The sequence below is a fragment of the Geospiza fortis genome, unplaced genomic scaffold (genome assembly GCF_000277835.1).
Source record: "Geospiza fortis unplaced genomic scaffold, GeoFor_1.0 scaffold55, whole genome shotgun sequence".
Lineage (NCBI taxonomy): Eukaryota > Metazoa > Chordata > Aves > Passeriformes > Thraupidae > Geospiza > Geospiza fortis.
The window spans coordinates 3,829,283-3,851,935 of NW_005054308.1; the positions used below are offsets into that span (position 1 = coordinate 3,829,283).

The following is a 22,653-nucleotide window of genomic DNA, read 5'->3' on the forward strand; positions in this document are numbered from 1 at the left end:
CTCGGGAGGGTTGTCTCTTATTTTTGTTGTTTAGGTTTTTTCGGGTTTTTGTTTTTTGTGTTTTTTTTTTTTTTTTTTAAGACGAGGACTCTTAACTGGAGTCAGGCCTGAGTGAGCGAGAGGAGAGCAACAAACACGTTTGCAGGCGCTGGTGAAGAGGCGGGAGGCGATGTGCGGGCTCACACACGCACTGAGCGATCACAAACACACACAGAGCGATCACAAACTCACACTTGTCCACCTTGGCCTTCCTCGCGTGTAGCCCTGACAGCTGCCTGACAACAGATGAACAGCTTCGGTGATTTAGAATGGCAATTTTTGTCTTCTGCGGGTTGTATATTTAATAGAGGAGATATGCTCTTGCGGTTAAAAGCACAAGACTGGAAATCAAATGATCTGTGCTTTGTTCCAGTTGTGGGGTTTCTAATGTGACCTTAAGGTGATTGAGTGATATTTTGCAGGAAAGTGAGATAGGGATGAACTGATTCAGCAGTAGTGCTGGATGTATTATTGAATAGGTTCAATAATAGTTGTTGAGTCTCTTTGTAGAATAGGTAGGGATTTAGAAATTCCATGCAGTGAATCACTTGGGCTCACTGCTGCCACAAAACCTCCAAGGAATAACTGTCAGAATTTGCATCAGCAAAGTTTTGTCTGTCATGGGAAATTAGGTTGTCAGTATATGATGGGTTTAGATGAAATCTCATGCTGTTTTCATTCCTTCGTTAATTTCAGATAATTAGCCTTTCATGGGTGGCTTTAAAAAGAATGAAAACTGAAATGAGCATAGTTCATTGCGTGTGTCAGTTACAGAAGTTCTGCTCAGAATCGCTTCCTGGTATTCTGAGGAATCACAGTTTGACTGGAGTAAAGAAAAAGGTGCAAACACTTGCAGGCATGTGCCTGTGCTCATCAAAACCTGTAATGCTTTATGAAGTTGGCAGCTAGTGGTAGTGGAAGTTAATAGAAGCAGCAAATAACTTAATTGAAGATGTTTCATAATTAGTGTGTTGTAACTTTTGAGAGTGCCCTGTCTGTGTTGGATTTAATGTCTTAATCCCTACCGTTTGATAGTGGTTTACTCTTACCTCTGATATTATAATTTTGTTCACTTGGCCTTGAAATTGCTGCTAAGTGACTAATGCCACTTATTTCTGCAAAATAAAACCCCAATAAACCACGTGCTTACTGGGATACCTACCTTTTTCAAACCTTTCTTTTCCTTTCAAATGTGGAGGACAGACATTTGAGATGGGAATTTTCTCTTTTTCTGAAGAGGACTTTCCAGGTGGAAGTCCAGATGGACAATCATGATGGGGCTGACAAATGGAAAAGAAGGAAGAGAGGCTTCCTCTGCATTTCTGTTGATGACAAAAGATCACAACAGGGTGTGCTGCTGTAATGGGTAGTTTTTTTGGGTTTTTTTGAGGTTTGTATTTTAACCTCTAATGGAACCTGAAGGAACAGCTGTAATTATTGAACCTTTACTATTTTGTACTTGTTGGAAGTCAGATTTTTAATCTTACACTTGGAGTGGGTGATCTGTGCGGAGTTTTTTATGATCACAGAATATTATTTGAGCTGGAAAAAATGTCTCCCAAGATGGAGTGCTCATGCTCAATTAAGGAACTTTTTGGGCTTATTTGAATGTTCTTTGCTAATTATGTTGTGATCTTTAATGCTTTGGAGGACATATTTAATTGCAGAAAACTGTCCTCTATTTTCTGTATAGAAGTCTAAGAAAAGTGCTAGGAACTCTTTTATTGCTCTTGGCTGAATTACATACCTGCAGAAATACTCCTGTGGCAATTCTGTGCAAGTCCCTGTGTCTTCCCTTCCTTCCAGTTAAGGCCTTGCTGGTTATATTCATGTTTGTTTGGGGTTTTTTTAATTAAAGTACAAGTTTCTTCAAATATCTATGTTAGATTTGGTGGAATTAATTTTATTTTAATCTGTTAATGTTTCTTTAAAGATCTTTACTGATGTTTTTTTTTATAACAGATAAGGAGCTTGTGTTCAAAATGAGAAGATTTATTCTTGTGTGAGCTGAGTGCACTTGAGATATCTTCATGGCTAACGATAAGCAGCTCATTAAAAGCAAGCTGAGCAGTAATTTAACACTTTTGCCGTTATCATTAGTCACAGTGCAAGTTCCTGCCTTGTTTTCTGGAAGCCTTTTTAGCCGTGTTCCTGTGACCACGTAGAGGAGTTTGGCTGGCACTGGGGCGCGCTTGACCAGCGTGGGTTGGCGCGGTGCAGGACGCTGCCTGCCAAGTCCCTATCCCCACTGACCTACCACCAAGGTTGTGCCTGCCAGCACTGTCATCCTTGACAGAGGATCTTTGTCAGAGTCCCTGCTACTGATACACCAACTATGAAGTAGTGTCTCTGAATTCTGGGTCAGTGGATGTCACAAACTGACAAATTTAGAATACTTTGCCATTCATTCATTCTGTGCAAGGGGAAAAAAAAAAAACTTGCTGAATTACTATTGTCAGTGTTCCCTCCAATCCTGTAGCTTTTGTAAACTTGTCACAGGCTTAATGCAGTTCAGTTGGAATGAAGTGTATACACACACACACATATACATCTTTATTTTTTGTCTTCTTTTAAAGCTTTTTGGCTGGCCCATTTTTCAGGTTATACTTTCTGTTGCCAACTCATAGTATTTAGAATCTTGGTCTTTAATGAAGGTCTTGCACATGAGCGTTTACATTTTTAGAAGGCTTTGTCCAGCTTGTTAATTTTTTAGCATACTTTAGAGTTTGTGAAAAGCACAAGATGCCCTTTATTTTCCCATTTTTGTTTCCAAGTGTAGTACTGAGGTCATTCCTAATCACCCACTTGCTTGTCCATGTCCAACCTACCAATGGAGGCATAGGCCTTTGTTTTCATGTTTAGTGAAATGTAGCAGTGCTTTTCTCTGGAATTTTAATTAAGAAATGGATTCTAAGTTGTAGTTATATGCTTTGGTTAGAGTAGATCTGAAATAACCTTAAAAACAGGAGGCAGTTTCAGGGCTGTCTACTGTTGATGGTGGCATTTTCCAGCATAATGCTTCTCCTGGAAAGTACCACTTAGCTGAAACAGAAAAGTGAGAAAATGTACAGTTCTGATAAAACACTTAAGGAAGACAGGTTTTGGTTCTAAGATGGAAATTATAGTTTTTAGAATTTCTGCAAAAGCTAATTGCTCAGTAATTAGTGCAGCTGCAGAGACCAGGGCCATGGGAGCACTGGATTTTTTTGTTTTAAATGTGGATGCTTTAAGAAATAGAACATTTTAGGCATAGCAAGTTTTGGTGTTTTCTCCCTCCCTCTCCCTTCCCCTGTATCAGAGTTAAACTCAAATTTTGCCATGATGCAGAACAAATTCAAAACTGTTCTTCAATTATAATTTTTCTGAGCTTTTATTGGCATCAGATGGAAGTGAGGATACTTTGGAAGTGCAGTGGAGCTCTCTTAGTGATCTCTTTGCCTGGACCTCTTTTGTGGTATAAATCATTATCACTGGTATTATTTTTGACAATAGTTTTTGAGGAAACTTTCAGAAGAAGCAGAAGCATCACTCTACTATCTGAGTTGTATCTTCCATATACATTGTATTACTTGCTGCTTGTGCTTGGCCTCAGAGTTTGTTAGGTTTTTTATAAGAGAGTGCTGGTTAAATACTTCTCAGCTGACAGAGCTAAATGCTTCAGCATTTTTTAAGCTATGTTAGATGGTGTACAGATGTGGAAATTAAAAGCAAAAGTATTGTGTGAGAAAGCCTTGTCAGCAATTGTCAGTAGATTTTTCTGTTTGCAGGGCAGTCACAGTTAGTAAAAGTTTTGAAGATACCAGATAGTTCTTTTCTCTTCTTGTTTACATATATTATCAGTTAGATTATATTGCCTTACAAGGCATGTTTGAAGCAAGAAATCAAGTGCTAGGGTAAAAGCACTTACCGTAGATTTTGGTCAGCTGGATGCCAGTTCTCATGAAAATACCACAAGTTCCTTTTTGATATAATTTATAAAATCTCTTTCATCTTTTACTTAACTTCTTTTGCCTCTTGTCCCCGTAAGTTTTTTTCATTGGTGGTATTCCTTGTGGCTGAGATGTTGCACAGGGTAATTGAAGAGAAATCTTTTCTGTGGAGAAGCTGTGGCAATGGTTTGAAGGATGCAGGCCCTTCAAGTTCATTGAACAAGTTTTTTAACCACAGTGTCATCTTAGGATTTGTTCTATGCTTGATGTGTATGGAGAAACTGTGGAGTTAGCATTTCTCCTGTGTTTGGTTTAAAGAAAAGACTCTAATATGTGCCATTGCATGGGACTGTGTGCTGGGCTACAATGTAAGCTTGGGAAAATGATAATAAAACCCAAGCACAATCCTGCACAGTTCCTGTCAGGAAATTTATAAGGAAAAAAGGATTTTAATAAAACCAAGTGAAATGATGTGTGAGGTTGTAGTTTTAAAGAAAGTATTGATCTGTGTATATAGCATAACACACTATAATATACTACTGCAGTTGAGTTTCTGAGCTTCTGTATGAATATGTATGTTAATGTGTGTATGGAGTCAAAATACTTGAGCATTTCTGAGTTTGAAGGGCAATAAAGTTAAGCACAAGAGCTGACTGCAGAACAGCTTTAACTGCAGATCTGCAGCAGCTCTAATGAACTCCCAGTTGTGCTGCTGCTTATAAGTGGTGCTTTGTTTATTGTATGAAGTTGAGTCTCAAAACAGCTTCTAATCATCAGCAGTGAAGTTCCTTGTTTCACATTGGGTATGATGCTACAGGAGGCTTCCTGAATTTGCAAACAAGTAAATTAGTGGGAAGAGAATAGTCCTTGTACATTCGAGCACAGCCTTAGTACTGGCAGTAGGAAGGGATAAGGGTCATTGGTTTTACCCATTTTAAAATAGTTTTACCCATTTTGTGCTTGTGAAAGCATCATTCACTGCCCTGCTGCTTGCGGGATGATGGTTTGCTTGGTTAATGGTACTTCAAACCTGGATTTTGCAGGTGGGAAATCAGTTTGGAATCAATGGGAGAACAGGTTACATACCAAATGCATCTCATGAAAATAGGTACACCTTATTTAGTGTTACATTTTCTGTTCTGCGGTGACTCTTGCTCAGGTCCTTTTAGCCAGAAGGAGATTCCTTGGTATGACATCAAATGGACCTACTGAACTTGCCAGTTTAATGAAGTAGACTAAGGAAATTTCACAAGAATTGACAAAGGGAAGTCAAGTTGCTTGGTATTTGTGATGGCAGATGGAAAGTGGTAGAGTTCTCCCCTGTGCTTAAATGAAATATAGGTTCTGTTGTTGGCCAACTTTGTTTAGATCTGGCTGGATGAAGTATTAAGGAGGGGGTTCAAACAATGGACCTGTTCACCCAACTAGTTTCCTTCCATTTGCTGTAGTCATTAACAAGAACTTTTAAAGTATAAATAATGCATGCCCCAAAGTCTAATTTTGATACAACGATTATTTCCTTTTATATTTGCCCTTTAAAAGCCCCCTCATGCTACTCCATGTAATTCATTACACTCGCTCCTAAAAGAGTGTTTGTAGCTTTTTAAATGTAATAGTGTGGTTTTCAGTTGATGTTCTCTTGTAGCTCGGCTGAAAAGTTATTTAATAAAAGGAGGTAATGCATAATAGACCCTCTGCATCTTAAGGAAATTTAAGCAAGCTTTTTTCCCCGTGAAAGTTGTTACCAGCTGTGTCTAGAGGTACAGCAATAAGTAATTTGTGCACCACTGAATGAAAATGTGACTTTTTAAAGCATTTGTTTCTGTATTCAAAGCTCAGTGATGCTCTTTGGTACTGCAATCACAGCTCATAACTTGGGCTTTTAGGCCTCAGAAGAAATTGATTGTAAGTACAGATGATCTGGGGAAGCTGTTCCTGGCAGATGTCAGGATTACTTAGAAACCTTTCACAAATTAGATGCTGAAATTACAGCAAATGCAAGTAAATGTTCTAAATGTGGTTTGTGCCACACATTCAGAAATCTAAAAACCCTGCATGAATTGCAATTTCTACATGGAAATGTTTGGTTTCTACTTAAATACCTGAACCTACAGCTTTGTGGCCTTAAATAGCTCATGAAGCCAGCTCATGATTCATGAACCTTTTTAACTCTGCCTTGTTTTCTTAAGAAAGGCAAAAGCTGTAAACCTTCAGTGTTTTACCATCCAAAATGAACTTTGGGCAGGTGTGCAATGGGATAAATTCAGTGTAATTTTTTACTTCTCAAAGCCTATTAGTATTTTGTTGCATTTTCTTTCTTGGCCTTGATTTTCTTGAACAGGTTCAAATACACTTCTGTTGGAGAGTGTTTAAAGCCTCATAAGTGGCCAAAATGGAGTTACAGTGGATGGTATGAAGGACTTCAACAGTCTCATTTTTCAGCGGTTAGAGTTACAAGCATGTATGTGGAAACTTTTTTGAAGAAGTTGAAGCAGTTTTGATCAAATCTGTTGATCAGAACAATTTGATCTGTTCTGATGCTTCTGAAATGCTTATTTTACCAGGCTTTGCTTTTGTTGATGGGCCCTCAAATGTAAAGTTTTAGAGTTAATTATGTTACTTACTGTGAGCAGATTATTTCTAAAATGATAGTTTTTAGGACAGTCATTTATCATAATTCCCTTGCCACTTGCCCTTCAAATACTAATTACTGCAAAATATCATCATTAGTAGAACTGTTCCAACTTCCTTTCCTTCTAGTGAGCTTGTTTATTCCATGAGTGTACTTGTGGGTAAATGAGGTTGGAATTGTATAAAACAAATAAAGTATCTTTCCTAGTCGATCCATTATGTTCAAAATAATAAAAACAAAATAAAATTTTACATGATCATAGCATAGAATTGTAGATCTTTAAATTTGGTTTCTTAATACAGAGGGGGCTCCTGTAATGGGATAGATCAGGGGATGTTTGTTAAGATCTCCTTTGAGCTCAGCTTAACTAGAGGAATTTCCAGTGCATCTTTGGCCTTGATGATGCATAAGATTCTTTGAAAGCATAGCTGAAAGCAAAAATAGAGCATTTTAATTGTCTCTGGTCTGAGATTCTAGGTGGGTTCATTTCCTTTTCTAGGGGTGTGAGCAGTTGCTGATCTTGCAGCTATTGAATGTATGCATGGCTTGAAAGTAAGTTAGTTGCAACTATAAACAGCTTTTACTTTTTGAAACAGTAAACTTTTATCCTCAGTAAAAGAAAAAATTCAGTCTGAGTTCCTGGCCAAATTTATTTCCCTTTTTGTATTTCCTGTTACTTTGAAGGGTGCAGATATTCTCATGTGTAATAGTCCAAGGGATCTAAATTAGTCTGAAAGTGCAGACATGGTGATATTTCTGAAGAAAACAGGTGATATGTAATTATTTGATTTTTTTTCTCAATACCTTCTTCCAGGGAGTTACTGAAGCAGTGGGAGATTTCTGTTCTCTTTTTTTTTTTTTTTTTCATTTTGGTTTTTTATGAGAACTCTAGGAAGAAAGACCTTCAAACAGTTTTTGTGTTTGCTTTGCTTTCCCGATTTTTTTTCCATATTACTGAAACAAAGTTGAATAATCAAAGAACTACCAATGGGATTAAGCTACTACATGAAATAAGTGGATTTTTTTCCTGTAAATGAGCACCAAGTATCCTTGGGATTGTTCCCTGCTTTCCTCACCCTCTATAACTCCATAATAGAAAATATAGGATGGTTACACTTGGGACATGAATGCCTTGCCTAGGGATGTTTGCTGTAGCTGTGGCTGCTGGTGCTTAGCACATGGTTTTGTTACATAGGAGGATCTGTCCAGGTGCCTGAGTGAGCCTGTAAATGTGCCCAGACGCTTAAAAAGCCTTATCAGATGACTTTTAGTTTATCAAAGATGGGAGGAAAAAAGATCTTCGTGATTAAAGGTAGCAATCTAAGAGAACCAGCAAAGAGATATTTAACATTTTGCTTCCCCCCACCCCCTTTTTCTCTTATGTGCAGATTTGGTGTCTTGGGCTGGGGTAGGTGTTCTAATTCACCGTGGTTTATCAAAAGTGGAGAGACAATGTTGTTTGGCAGTCTCTGTAGCAAGAGAGGAAGCATCTTTTGTTATTGACATCCTTTCTCTTAGCTCTGCTCTTGCTTTTTGCCAGCTGCTCATTGTCTATACTTGCTTATTTAGTATTCACAAGGGATTTTACAAGTTCTTATCAGTTCGTTGCCACAGCACATCATTTCCTCTTGTCATCGGTACTCCTTAAATTGCTGGGGGGAGGATTTGCATTAGGGCTGGTGAGTGGTAAAACACCATTCATGAGCCAGTTGTTCTGCTCTTCTCCTTTCCGAGGCACTTTGTAGTAAAGGTCACATTTCTAATGCTTACTCCAACCATGTCTTTTCCCCCCTTCTTTTTACTGGGGAGAAGAAAACAATTTTTTTTTTTGCCAAGGCTAAAAATATCCAGCTCTTCAAATACTCTTCTTAAAAGATATAAGGAAGTGCAGCATAAAATTAGCTACAGCTAAAAAAAGGTTGACCACCTCTCTGGGTGGCTGGAGAAGGTTTGGTTTGTGCTTTTCATTGGGTTTTTCTTTTAATTGTGCTTTGTTTTCTTTGTCTGCAGTTTCTTCCTAATTTCTTTTCATAAGCTCAAAAACATGGGGTGACTAATTAGAGCTCAAGAAAAAGCAGATGCTGTAGGTTTTTTTTCCTTTTTGGAAATAAAGATCCATTTGAGAAGCTGAATATTTCCATGCAGTATTGGCTTTGGAACTGGTGGTTCCAGCCTGCCTCCTCCCTGTTTCTTCAAAGCAAGTTTAGTTTTCTAGTGCAGCACCATGACAGGGATATATTGCTAGTTTGAAAGCATATTCCTCAAGCTTATCTTCTGAGAGAAAGTAATCAATTTCAGAGGTGTAATGGGAACTGTGCTGTCCCTACTGACCATCATCCCTTGATGGTCCCTATTCCCACTAATCAGCAGTGCAAGCTTTGGGGACTGATCAGTTTTTTCGAGTGTACATAGTACTACTGGGATTTTGTTTTGAAACAAAATCAGGTGCAATGCTGGGCTTGAAACAGGAAGTCTTCTCATATGTGCCTTTTGTTTTACCACAGCCTTTACTTGTTTACTAATTCCTTGTTCAATTATCTTTTTACTAGAACTAAATTGGAGGAATCCATCATCATTTTTGATGCGAAGGCTTCATCACTGACATCTCTATGCTCATTTGTCATCCTCCAGGAAATAATACGGCTCATCAGTTGCAATAAGTGCTTTGGGTGTAAACTGACATTTATTTGGAAAAAAACAAATTAATTAACAAAAAAACCCAACAGACAAAACCCAACAAACTTTTTGAAGACTTGTGTCAAATGACGTCAATGGCCAGTTTGTTCTCCTTTACTAGCCCAGCTGTAAAGCGTCTGTTGGGCTGGAAACAAGGAGATGAAGAGGAAAAATGGGCAGAAAAAGCTGTTGATGCTTTGGTAAAAAAGCTGAAAAAGAAAAAGGGTGCTATGGAAGAACTAGAGAAAGCCTTGAGCAGCCCAGGGCAGCCCAGCAAGTGCGTTACTATCCCCCGCTCCTTGGATGGACGGCTGCAGGTTTCTCACAGGAAGGGCCTTCCCCACGTCATCTACTGCCGTGTGTGGCGCTGGCCGGATCTGCAGAGCCATCACGAGCTGAAGCCCTTGGATATTTGTGAATTTCCTTTTGGATCCAAACAAAAGGAAGTCTGCATCAATCCATACCACTACAAGAGGGTGGAGAGCCCAGGTATGTTTGAAAGTTATGGTCTGAAAAACTGAACAGAATCTTCGGTACTTAACTATTCACTCCATCCTCTTCCTCCTCTGGTACTGTACAACCAATTGAAAGTGGTGTGTGAGGCAGTGTGGGAAAGGAATGTTCAAAGTGCACATTACTGGTGGGGTTTTGGGGAGGTGTGTAGTCCATTCTGTACTAATGGTCTGAGCTGTTTTCTTTGGGATTAATCACCTTTTTCCCACAGACTTCTTTAGCCTGCTGCCCTTAAAGTTAGTAGCAAACTTCTCCTTTGTTGTGAAATAGAAAGCAGTGATGTGTTCTTTCAGGTTCAGTTTCAAAATCTCAGTCCTTGCAAGAATGTTGGTGGCTGCCTTTCAGGGGCTTGCTAATTAATCAATGTGTGACATGAACTGAGGAGATGAAAAATAAAATTAATAAAATTCTAGGGTGGTAGAGTTCCCCACATGACTTCCAGTTAGGAGACAGCAGAGATGCATAGAAGCAGGAGATGTGATCAGTTAGAGGAAGGTATATGTCAGATGTGTGTCAGGTAAGGAACCTGCTCTTTAAATGTGCTGTGGGAATGGTGAGGAGGATTGGGATTGCAGTGGGAGAGATGAAGAATGTTGCTCTGGACAGTGTGGTGAGAAGTTGCTTCCCTTGCTCCCCAGAGTGGTTGTAACTCTACTGCAATGACTGTACTGCTCAAGTGCACTGCTGCAGCACTGGAATTCCAGACTCCAGCAGTGCTGAAGTTAAAATACATGGCAGTACAGATTTTGTTTCTCTTCAGTGGAAAGGACGATATGTAACTGTATAGTTTGACTGTAGTAATAGAGACTGTATTCTCATTTTCTCTGATTTGCTAATGTGTGCAGATAGAAATTTTGCACTTCTGCATCCGTATTTCAGTATGTGCCACATGTAGCGTGGTTTAGTTTATTATTTTTTTAGAAACAGGTCATCTTCTGGTTGTGTGAAATACGTGTGTGTTTTTGTGATTCTTGCAAGAGTAAAGTTTGAATCTTTCATTAAGAATGATGTGAAAAATGAAGGAGAGGATGGGGTAGAGGCATGCCACATTCATCCCCTGCTCCTCTTCCCACCCCAGCTAGAGTTGAAATTATCACAATGAGCAGAATAGCACATTATTTGTATCTCTTACCTTATATCTCAGGTTTTAACCTAAATATATCTGGGATTTGTTTGTTTTTTTGCAGTTCTACCTCCAGTGTTAGTGCCTAGACATAGTGAATTCAACCCCCAGCACAGTCTGCTAGTTCAGTTCAGGAACCTGAGCCACAACGAGCCGCACATGCCTCACAACGCGACATTTCCAGACTCCTTCCAGCAACCCAACAGCACTCCATTCTCCATCTCACCAAACAGCCCCTACCCCCCTTCTCCAGCCAGCAGCACTTACCCGAGCTCCCCAGCCAGCTCTGGGCCATCCAGTCCCTTTCAGCTGCCAGGTGAGTACAGCCTGAGTGGCAGTTCAATAAAAATCATTGAAATGTCACGTGTTGTTGTGACCCGTGACCTCAGGAATTCGTGGCTTTTTCTTTTGCATTTTATGGGATTTTCTTCCTAGTTTTGTCACTGATCAGAGTTAATTGTTACAGTTTTATTTTTCCAACTGCTTTTTGTCATGGATGTAATACTGGTGAGTTTTTTTGCACAGCTTCACTACAGATTAACTAATCCATACTTTAGAAGAAGAATTATCAATGAAAAGAAAGCAAAGGCAGGATGCTGAACAGAAAGTTTACTGATGTCTTTCACTGAATAAAAACACTTAAAATATATTGTTTAACTGGAAAAAAGTAACATTTTTGTTGGGAAGAGACTGGATTAAACAGATTCTGTTTAACTGAGTTGGAAAACACAGAAAAAACAATTCATAGGGACAAAGGAAAGAAGTCTTACTGATTCTGTCTGATTATTGGTGTGGTTTATAAAGCCAGAGATTTAATAAAGATTTTATTTTTCAGCTAGCTCAGTGGCCTGATCTTTGTAGTCTGGTTGCTCAGTTCCCCAGAAATGTCCCAGTCAGAGAGTATCTGTGTTGGCTAAGTACTGGGATCACTGGGGTGGATGCATTTATGGGGCATTGTGGGGTGTTGCCACACTGAGTGCTGTGCTGATGGAAGAAAACAGATCCACACCTCTGTAATGAACTCAGCCTGCAGGAGCAGCAAAAACCCCCAAACTCTTCTAGGCCTTTGTTATACTAAGCAAACAGTTATTTCTTCTACTGCTTTGTTTTTGAACACTGAGAAGAGGGTAGGCAAGAATGCTCGTGTTTGTGTGACAAAAAGGGGGAAGCAGAGTCATCAAGCCCAAATGCAGGAGTGCAGGTATTAAAGGAAGAAAAATGCAGAAAGAAAAAAGTGCATCTCTTATTTTTTTTCAAGTTTTCAATCTTGTTATTGGTTCCATAGGTGAAATTTCAGCTACTGAAGGAGTTTACTGTAAAGACAGCTGCCTGTGTTCAGATTTCTTTGAAAATGAGGCCAAATTTTTTAACATCTTGTTTGGGAATATTTTTGTATGTTTACAACTGTAGAATGTATAAATAAATAGTCTAAATCGCAGAAGTTTATTCTTATTTTTTCATGTTTGTAGCTGATACTCCACCTCCTGCATATATGCCCCCTGATGAACAAATGGGGCAGGATAATTCACAGTCTATGGACACAAGCAATACAATGATCCCTCAGATCATGCCAAATATATCTACCAGAGGTAAGTTGTATAGTCTGGTGTAAAATTACATAGTTTGGTGTCTTGCAACTCATGACCAAACTGAATGAATAACTTCAGATGGACCAGTAAATCCTGCTGGTAGGTGGAAGCAGTCCTCCTAGCCCCTTACTGGGGCTGTAAGAGACACAATTGAGAAATAAAACTTCCTTTTTTTTTTTTTCACCTTTCCCATTCAAAGCCTCAGGTGCATAATGTTGCTTACAGTGAGTTGAAATTTTTTCCATTTCTTTTCTGCTACCTTTGCCTGTTGCTGGAATAACATTTGCACAAAGGCTCTGAAAATTGAGTCCCAAAATACCTGTTACAACAGATTTTTTAAAAGTGAGCAGAAGAGTTATGTTTTACCTGCTATCACATAGTCTTTTCTCTGTGTGTGTGTAAGGTTGTTTTTGTTTAATATCAGGCTTAAAATTGAAAAAAACAGTAAAATCAACAGGCCAGCTAAAACGCACAAAGGTCAAAATCTTTAAGGTTATAATCAGGACACTTCTTGCCCATCATAATTGTTTACTCAGATTTTACTTAGCTTGGTGTTTTGGAAGGTCTGCTTGACAGTTTAACTTCAGTGTTTTAACTCTTACCTAAACTGTTCCTTCCATTTGCTTTTCAGATGTTCAGCCCGTTGCCTATGAAGAGCCTAAACACTGGTGTTCCATTGTGTATTATGAGTTAAACAACCGTGTTGGGGAGGCTTTCCATGCATCTTCCACAAGTGTCTTAGTAGATGGCTTTACAGATCCCTCCAATAACAAGAACAGGTTCTGCTTAGGTCTGCTCTCCAACGTTAATCGCAACTCAACGATTGAGAACACTCGGCGGCACATTGGCAAAGGTAAAGCTGGGTTTGTCTTATGAACCAAGTCCTTGCTTTTATTTCTCTATACTGCAGCAGTGATAATTCTCAGATGAGAATGCTGGAGGTAATCTGAGATGTGATACATTATCTACCTCTCCAGTATCAGAAAACAGCTTAGTTAGGTATGGTTTGATTCTAATTAGTCAGGAATTGCATGCATTTTTCTTTGTCACTAATTAAAAAGACTAAATATTACCCCTTCCTTACCAAATTAGATTGCCATTGGGGCTTGCTTGTTAGGGTAAATGTACTGATCTGTGTTTCAGCACCAAGAAACATTACAGAATATGCCATGATATTCTACATTATATCTACTACTTAAATTCTGCATACACCTTTGCAGTATGTCAGAGATTATTTGTTTGTTTTGTTGTTGTAAGGTATTACCTTCTGTCTACAGTATGTTCAAATATCTTGGTGAGTTGGCAGCAGGACTTTGAAGTGCTAATGCAAAACTGCAAGGGCTCATTTGTTTGAGTGAATCCATGGGGCGTGGATGTGTGTGGGAGGGATTCCTGGAGACAGCAGGTTTTGCAAGATCTTCTAGTTTTCCTGTACTGTTTTGGCTGATAGTACATAGAGATGCACAGTTTTCATCTTTGATGGAATGTGCCTGGATTATCTTAAATTGTAGAACACTTTTTCTGAATATAATTTTTTTTTGTGTTTAACTCAGTCCTGAGAAGAGAACTCTGTTTCTCTTGCACATGTTCAGAAGCCTTTTTACCACGTAAGAGTATTTGGTAAAGTTGGTGTTGAGTTTTGATTCATGAAAGTTCACCCTTTCCCATAACAATCTTTTAATTAGAAATAACTATAAATAGGACAAAATTTTGCAGATAATTTGGAGACCAGAAGTTCTGTTTGTGTCTATTGGAAACTTGGCTCTGTGATGCAGTTGTCCAAAAAAGTTTATAAATAAAATAATATTATAAAGGAGAGCAAGTGATTTGTGGGGCGTGGGTGGTTTGTGAGGCTCTTTTGTTTTGGCTCTTTTGTTTTTAGTGGTATTGGCAGAGAAATCTTGTGCATCTGCCTAAGGTCAGAAGTGTAACCAGGACCCATCATCATATTGTAGAATAGTAATGAGCTTTAAAATGGCTGCATCTCTAATAGTAATTATTGAAGTTAAACTTTGCTTTATGGTGACTCTTCTGACAACAATTAAGGTTATTTAGGGATAAAATACTGTTTATTTAAGGCTTTTGCTTGCAAGGTCTTGAGGTTTTGCCTCCTTAGAGCCACGCAATCCTGTGTGCTAAGGTTTTCTACTGTAGCTGGCAAGTGGTGGTCACTGTCTTTTTAAATAAATAGGGTTGTGAAAATGCAGTCTTGCCCGCCCCAGATTCTCTGACAGCTGCTTGCAGTTGTTGAAACCAACAGTTCCTCTGCAACCTCCATCCTACCTTAGTCCCAAGGGGGTCTAGCACTGTTCACAACAGTGGCTGCTGTCTGAAAGATTAACTTGCATCTGTTGAATTGCTGCAGCCTCCTCTGGCACACCACGGGATGGTCCTTAGTGGATTCTCAGGGTATTGCAGGGAAGACTTAAACAGAGCTGTATCCCAAGCATGTAAAACTGGGATAGGGGTGGGAAGGCAGGTGTCTCAGTGAAGCAGCAGGGAGCACCTGAGTTTGGGTGCTGAAGGGATGGGCAGCTTTTGTATATTAATTTTTAGTCAATAATAATGTATAGACTTCAAAACATGTGCATAGCTGAACGCAGACAGATGTGATACATCTGGGGGCTTTGTTGATGTTAAGGTCTGTAAACCCTGATGGTAATTAAGTGGAGCAGCTAGTTGGACTTACTTGTCCTTTAGCTTGATAAAATGTACTGAAAATCTGAGCAGACTGTGGATATTCTTTCTCATTCATGTCCCATCACTGACCCTTCTCCCAGGACACACCTATTTCTGTTCTACTTGGCATAGGTAGAAGCTGCCAGGTGTATAAAACTGGGGTTTTAATAATAAATTCACATAAATTCTCCAGAAAAATAGCTTGAAATAGCAATTGAAATGTGGCAGTAATTTTTTCATTCTATTCTGTAATTGATCAGAGAAGGACATCTAGTGGCTGGTGTATCATGAGCTTGCTGTGTTGAAATGAGACAGCGTGTTATAATGCAAGCAAAAGCTTTCCTGAAAACCTCCTCAGGCAGAAATTTACTCTTTTTTTCCCCCCAGTAAAATAGAATTTAAGATAACTACCTCGAAATCAGAGACAACAAAGTAATTTTGAAATGTTCTTATCTTTGTTTTCAAGGAGTTCATCTCTACTACGTTGGTGGAGAAGTCTATGCTGAGTGTTTAAGTGATAGCAGCATATTTGTACAGAGCAGGAACTGCAACTACCACCATGGCTTTCATCCAACAACTGTCTGCAAGATTCCCAGTGGATGCAGCCTGAAGATTTTTAACAATCAGGAGTTTGCTCAGCTTTTAGCTCAGTCTGTCAATCATGGATTTGAAGCAGTATATGAGCTCACCAAAATGTGCACCATTCGAATGAGTTTTGTAAAGGTAAATTATTCTGAGAGTATTTAAGTTTATTGTGGGTTTGGGTATTTAGCAGTAATTCCATTTGCACTGTAGCAAAGCTGTTCTGGCCTGATGGGGTTCTTTTCAATTATAAGTATATTTAAAGTGATTAACTGAGGGAGAAGGAAATCAATGCAAGAAAGGAAAAGCACAGATTCTATATTGAATGTTGGCTGTGTATTCAGTTACTTTAGTATTCAGGACAGGAATTTTTTCATTATGGTTGCTGTAATTTTGTTAAAGGACATTTAAGTTCATGGTCTAAATTTTAAGGAGTAAAGTGAAAAACAAGTCCACTAAAAAGAATGTGAGTAGAAAGGAGCAAAATTATTGAAGAAAATTGATCAGTACCATTTTGTTCATTTTCCAGGGCTGGGGAGCTGAATATCACCGGCAGGATGTCACGAGCACCCCGTGCTGGATAGAAATTCATCTTCATGGGCCCCTCCAGTGGCTGGATAAAGTACTTACACAAATGGGTTCTCCTCTTAATCCCATCTCATCTGTTTCATAGTGCTGCAATTCCACCTTCAGCCTTATTTTTAGTGAACTTATTCTAATTCTAGAGAAACTTCCAGTGGATACTGTGAGCTATATGGAGAATGGATCTTATGATTTAACTTTTTTTTTTTTAGATCCCTTTGTGACCAATTCCATTGTGTATAGCTAATCAGTTTTACATTTCAAATTGTTCTTGTGATGCTTAAGTGACAGTTGAGCCCTAAGGGAAAAAATAGTCTATTGAAAAATTCAGAACACTTCTCCCCTTCTTCCCCTTAAAACTTAAACAGACAAATGTCTTAACTGGAAAACCTTTTTGTCCTGTAGGGACAAGAATTAATGAAGACTGACTTCAGAAAATAAATACATATCGTAATTAGGGATTTTTTAATGTGTTTTAATGAAATTGTTTGAACATGTGCAGCTCCAGCTTGCAAGCTGTATTTTTAGCTTAGTATTTTAACATCTTATGGTTGACATCTGTCATAAGCAAAATTAGACTTTATTATGTCTAATTTGCCTCAGATTGAACAATGTGATTTTTTTTTTTAATGTACACATGAAATATACTTTTTACAAATATTGGAGTGGTGTAAAAACACTTGTATTTTCTATTGGAAAATGCTGTCATAAACACATTGTATATTAATACAGAATAGCAGTTCTTAGCCTTTTCCCACTTTGGTTTTTTAATATCTCTTTTAACCACCATTTAAAGTAGTAATTGATCCAAGGTAAACATCCTGCACGGTTCTGGAGTGGTGATTCTTGTTTTGCTTTGATTTACACTCATGCCGTTTGGATTTGGTTGCCAAGGCTATTTCTTTTTAGGTACCTTTCTCTATTTTAACATAAACACTACTATTTGTAAATGGCAGTGCTTACTACTTTTTGGAAGGAATAAGTTTTTTGTTTTCTTTTTGGTGTTCTAGCTGTTTATTTTACCTGTCTGGAATTGATCTGTGTTAGGCCTTTTTAGTCTCTCAGTAGACATTATGCAGTATTAGTGATTACACTGTATTTAATTCACTTTCAAGTATGAGTTTGAGTCTCTTTGAAGACTGTGAGTGGCTTAGCAAATGAGTAACTGAATGCAGAATCTTTTACTTCCAGATCATGTAATTTAATTCAGACCTCTTGGTAATGACCAAAAGTAATCACTTCTTTGTAGCCTGCATAAAACTGTGCTCTTGATCCTGTCCCTGATGGCAGGGCTTCAATCAGAAGACGTGTAGCTGTGGTTGGCATCTTTATGGGATTGAAGGATTGTGTTAATATGACAATGGAATTTCTCTCTCACATCTACAGAATCACAGAATGCTGAGGGTTGGAAGGGACCTTAAAGATCTCCCAGTCCCAACCCCCTTTTCCATGGGCAGGGACACCTCCCACCAGACCAGGCTGCTTCAGCCTTTCTCCAACCTGGCTGTGAACACTGCCAGGGTTGGGGGCATTCACAGCCTCTCTGGGCAACCTGTGCCAGTGCCTTACCAGCCTCACAGTAAAGAATTTCTTCTGTATGTCTAAGCTAAATTTGCCCTCTTTCAGTTTGGACCTGTTACTCCTTGTCCTGTCACTACAGTTCTAGACAAAGAGTCCCTCTCCAGCTTCCCTGTAGCCCCTTCAGATGCTGGAAGGTTCCCATGACGTCTCCACTCAACCTTCCTTCTCCAGGCTGAACAGCCTCAAACTTTTTCAGCCTCTGCAGGGGAGGTGCTCCAGTCCTTTTACCTCAGGACTTGCTCCAGCAGTTCCACATCCTTCTTACACTGGGGGCCCAGATCTGTGCTCAGCACTGCAGATGGGGTCTCACAAGGGCAGAGCAGAGGGGGCAGTGCCCTCCCTCCCCCTGCTGCCCACGTTCCTTGGGATGCAGCCCAGGATTCTGTTGGTTTTCTGGGCTGTGAGTGCTCAGTGTCAGGTCATGGTGAGCTTTTCATCAGCCATCACCCCCAGTCATTCTCTGCAGGGCTGCTCTCAGTCACTCTGCCCAGCCTGCAGCTGCGTCTGGGATTGCTGGGACCCCGGTGTAGGACCTTGCACTTGGCTTGGTTGAACTTAATGATGTTTGCATTTGGCAAAGTAGAGAATTTAAACACAGTACTGAACACTAAAATCAGTTACATAACATATACATATTTCTGTCCTTTATATCATAAAAAAGAGGCTGAGAGAAACATGTTAAGAGAATTAGAAGTGAATTATATACAAAATTTTGCATGCAGAAAGACCTTATATTTTTTAAACTCACCTTGCTTTTTCTCTTTCCTGAACACCTTTTCAGAAAAGGGTTCAGTGTTTGGGGGAGAGGCTGAAAATTATCATGCAAATACTTATTAAAAGATGTGTTGCAGTTAATTACTGCAATCCTGAGAAAATTATTTTTTAAACAAGTTCTTGTGTCTTCTGTTGAATGACAGTTTCTCCTCAAATGTGGAAATCGTGCATCATATGGTACCTAAGTAACAAATGATCTTAGAGGATAAGAATTGTTTACGTGTCATTAAAATGTTTTTTATGAATTGCCTTAAAGGAATAAACTGTAACACTTCTGCAGAACCCTAATGTTCTCTTGTACAGGAATTTCTGTATTTCTGTTTTGGTTTTTTGTGGTTTTTTGTTTTTTGTTTTTTTAAACAGTTTCTCAAGTATGTTTGAAAACAGATGAGTGCATCTTCAGGAGAAGGGGAGTAACATTTTTCTGCCACTTAGCTTTGGTTTCTTCCCTTTCATTCTTTGGAGCTGCAACCCACAGACAGTTATTTTGATTGAATAAGATGCCAAGTCAGTTGGCCACAGGATCCTGCTTCTATTTTCTTCTTGGGGCCTGACATTTGTCAGGTTGCTGAATATGTATATTTAACACTACAGAATATTGTATTCCTTGACTAGCTTATGTAATAAATGACATGGCACATTGAATTAAGGGAAGATTGCAGTTGTAGGTACAAGATTTTACTTTATCCAAAATGTTTTTCACCTGGCTTCTCTCTGTTCACTTGTATGCTTATATGTGGCCAACTGAATGACTCAAGAATGGGTGCTGCAGTGGGTGCTGTGAGCCAGAGCTGGTGTTTAGTGCTAGTATTGTGGTTACATTGGCTGCCCATGCACTGAACCATAATTTCTGCAATAATATCCAGTTAACCCACTTCTGATGCTGTCATTAAGTACTGAAGTGCTCTGGCATTTTTTTGCTTGTGTACATATTCTGGAACTGCAATAGCTGCAGTGCTGGGATATCCTTGTGACTGCTGGCTTTGGCAGGGCAGGCTTGCAGGAGCAAACCCAGTCAAATTTGTCTGCATCCTACATCTCTGTCCTTCCTAGCAGGGCTTTTTGGGAGCTTTCTGGTTAGCAGATTTTGTGTGCTACTGGTTCATGGTGTTGCTAATCCTGTTTTATTCATCTGTGCTACTGATACAATATTCAGATCTGGGTGCATGGATAGATTGGATAGAAAGTTGTTTGGTGCCAACAGTGTGTAAAGTGTCACCAGAGCAGGGAGTGCTGCTCCTGGTACAGCACATTCTGCAGAAATCACCCCTTGGTCTAGAGAGAGGGATGGGGAGATTGACTCAGCCAGTGGTGTGGTAGTGGCACATGGAGCCTTTCCAGTGTAGCCCAGCTTAGACTGAATGTTACTCTTCAGTAAAAACTCATTTGGCTGTTGTAATGCATTTTCTTCTTTTTGGGCCTCTTCCTGCTTTGCACCAGCCCCAGCACTGGTTGACAGCTTTGGCAATACCAGCAGAGAGCCTGGAGCAGGCTTTCCTGGCAGTGCTTTTACAGTCCCTGAGATAAGACAGCAGCTTGGCTGTGGTTCCTTACACACCTGGGCCTTGCTGGCAGCCAGGCAGTGCCTTGTGTATCACACTCATTAACTGCATTAGGCATGAAGGGCTGACACTGGGTTATAGAATCTACAGGACCAAAATAAAACCACCTAGCATGACTGACCAGTGAGAGACAAAACTGACAGAACAGCCCAACAGGCAAAAGAATGATGGAACAGCCCAGGTGTTACAATTCAGGATAGAATTGTTTAAAATGTTGGAATTATTTTAGTTTTGCTTGAAGCAATGATTATTTTTTTTTCCCCCCACAGTATTACAGTGTCAAAGTTGTCAATTCTTGGGTGTAAGATTGACTTGGATTCTTGCAGTATAACTCTAGAGGACATTGAAATGTGTCAGGCTTCCTCACTAGTCTGAAATAGTAACTTTTTCAGGATATTGTTTTACTTGCTCAGAGTGTTGCTGGTGATGGTTTCTGGAAAGGCAAAGAAACAAACAAAAACCAAAAACAAAACCAAACCATTTTCTAAATGTTTTGCTTCAAATGACAAACGTGACGAACTTTCTTCTGGAGTTGTGAAGTTTCTGTTGAGGAGGGTTTCCCATTCTGAATTCAAATCAATAGACCAAACTATCAGATTACAATATAATGTTGCTTTCTTGTGCTGCTCCATAAAGCTGCTTCTGTGTTTGTTGCAAGCATAACCTTTATGCTTTTGTTTACATTGTAGAAAACACAGTTCTAGCAATGAGGTTTCTTTCATTTAACTCTAAACATCTTTTTATTTTGTTAATTTTAAAATTACTAGGTTTTGCTATGTTATGTTTTTAAAGATATTTTTTGCATACTGCTGCTCATATTTCAATAAACAAAACAAAAACCCCACAGATTCTTCTGATTTCCTTTTTCTGTAACTGTGTCTCAAGTGTTTGTTTACAAGGGTTAATTTATCACGTGCTGATGCCTCTCCATGTCCGTATTCCTCCTCACACAAAGGTGATCCTGTCATTTTAAAAATACTTTTCTGTAGCTTTTTCGTAATGTGAAAGCTGCTGTGCTCTCAGAAACAGAGACCTAAATTATTTCATAACTTCATTTTAAAGAGTTCTTTTTTCTTGTAGAATGCAGCCAGCCAAAATGGTATCATGTTCATAGTACTTATGTAACTATTTTTTGTACTACCAACTGAAGAATTTCTGTGAGACCTCAGCAATCTGATGACTTGGGGGTGGTTGGGGTTTTTTTCCCACTGTGGCCAACCATAACATTTTGAAACAACTCATCGTGCCTGAATGTGTTGAGCTTTGAACTGCTGACCAAGAGCCTTTTAGTGAATTGAAGGCTGCTCAGATATCTCTTTAACTCAGTACTGCTGCAGTAAAATGTACATTTAGAACTTCAGTGAACTGTATATTAGCTTCTTTTTAAAGATTGAGGGGAAGAAAACTTTTCCCTTGTTTACCAAGATACTGCAGAAATAGAGGGTGACAAGTGGTGTGCATATATTAAATCTTTTTTTTGGCAGGATGAGTACAAAAATACTGAATCCCAATTCCACAATGACAAATGATTTCTTTAGTATAAAACTGAAATGAAGATGTTGATACAACTTTATCTTGTCTGGGCTTCCTGCTTTGGGATTTAATTTTACCAGCAGACTGCCACCTGCAGTAATGCTCTGAAATTCTTGACATTTTCTTAATAATAAAAGCTTTTTTCCTCTGAATGAGAATCCAGTCACTCAGGCAAAAATGTCTTTTTTTAATTAAACTCTTGATACTGTACTATTTTCATGGGTTTGCTTCCAAGACAATGATTGCCATGAAAATCCCCAGTAGATTTACTGTGTTAGTATTACACAGATTATACAGGCCAATTTTTGAGTAAGATCTCAGATGAAGTTTCAGTAGCTTATTGGCTTTGCAGAAGCTTTATGAGGATTTTTATTAATAGTTTTTTAAGTAAAAAGCAAGCAAACAAAATACTTAGATTATTAAAAGTTTTAAATAATGTAGAAATGAAGAGGTTTTTTTTTTTAATCTTACTGGTCTTTCTGGGGAATTTGGAGGTACAGTAACAACTCTGGGAGTAGGTAGCCAAAGCAACCTCTTGAAATTCTTTATTCATGGGATTTTTACAGATGGAAAAAAAGTTTTGGGTGAAACAGCCCTCTTCCACCCCCTCTTCAGCCTACACTGTGTTAAATAAATCGGAGGCTGCTTCTGTTCACTGCTACGTGAAAAGCAAATTAAAGTAATTAAACATTGGGTGTCCTGTACCCTGTGACAGGAGAGATCTTTCTTGTCCTGGAGTAGAGAGCAGCTTTCTGCCAGCTCAGTCAGAATTTCACATTTAATTGCTGAACTCTGTTGCTGCTTGATTTGCCCCTGCTCTGCTGGGGGGAGGAGCAGTGGGCAGCATATCGGAGGTGTC

General features: G+C 39.0%; 1 protein-coding gene across 1 annotated transcript; it reads left to right on the forward strand.

The window, feature by feature from the left end:
• The first annotated feature begins 280 nt into the window (after positions 1-280).
• Positions 281-21,107, forward strand: SMAD5 (SMAD family member 5). The gene is made up of 7 exons (XM_031055162.1): positions 281-298; positions 9,150-9,765; positions 10,977-11,228; positions 12,382-12,501; positions 13,133-13,354; positions 15,647-15,903; positions 16,292-21,107. The coding sequence occupies exons 2-7, from the start codon at positions 9,363-9,365 to the stop codon at positions 16,433-16,435; spliced, it is 1,398 nt and encodes a 465-aa protein (XP_030911022.1). The 5' UTR covers positions 281-298; positions 9,150-9,362; the 3' UTR covers positions 16,436-21,107.
• The last annotated feature ends 1,546 nt before the right edge of the window (positions 21,108-22,653 follow it).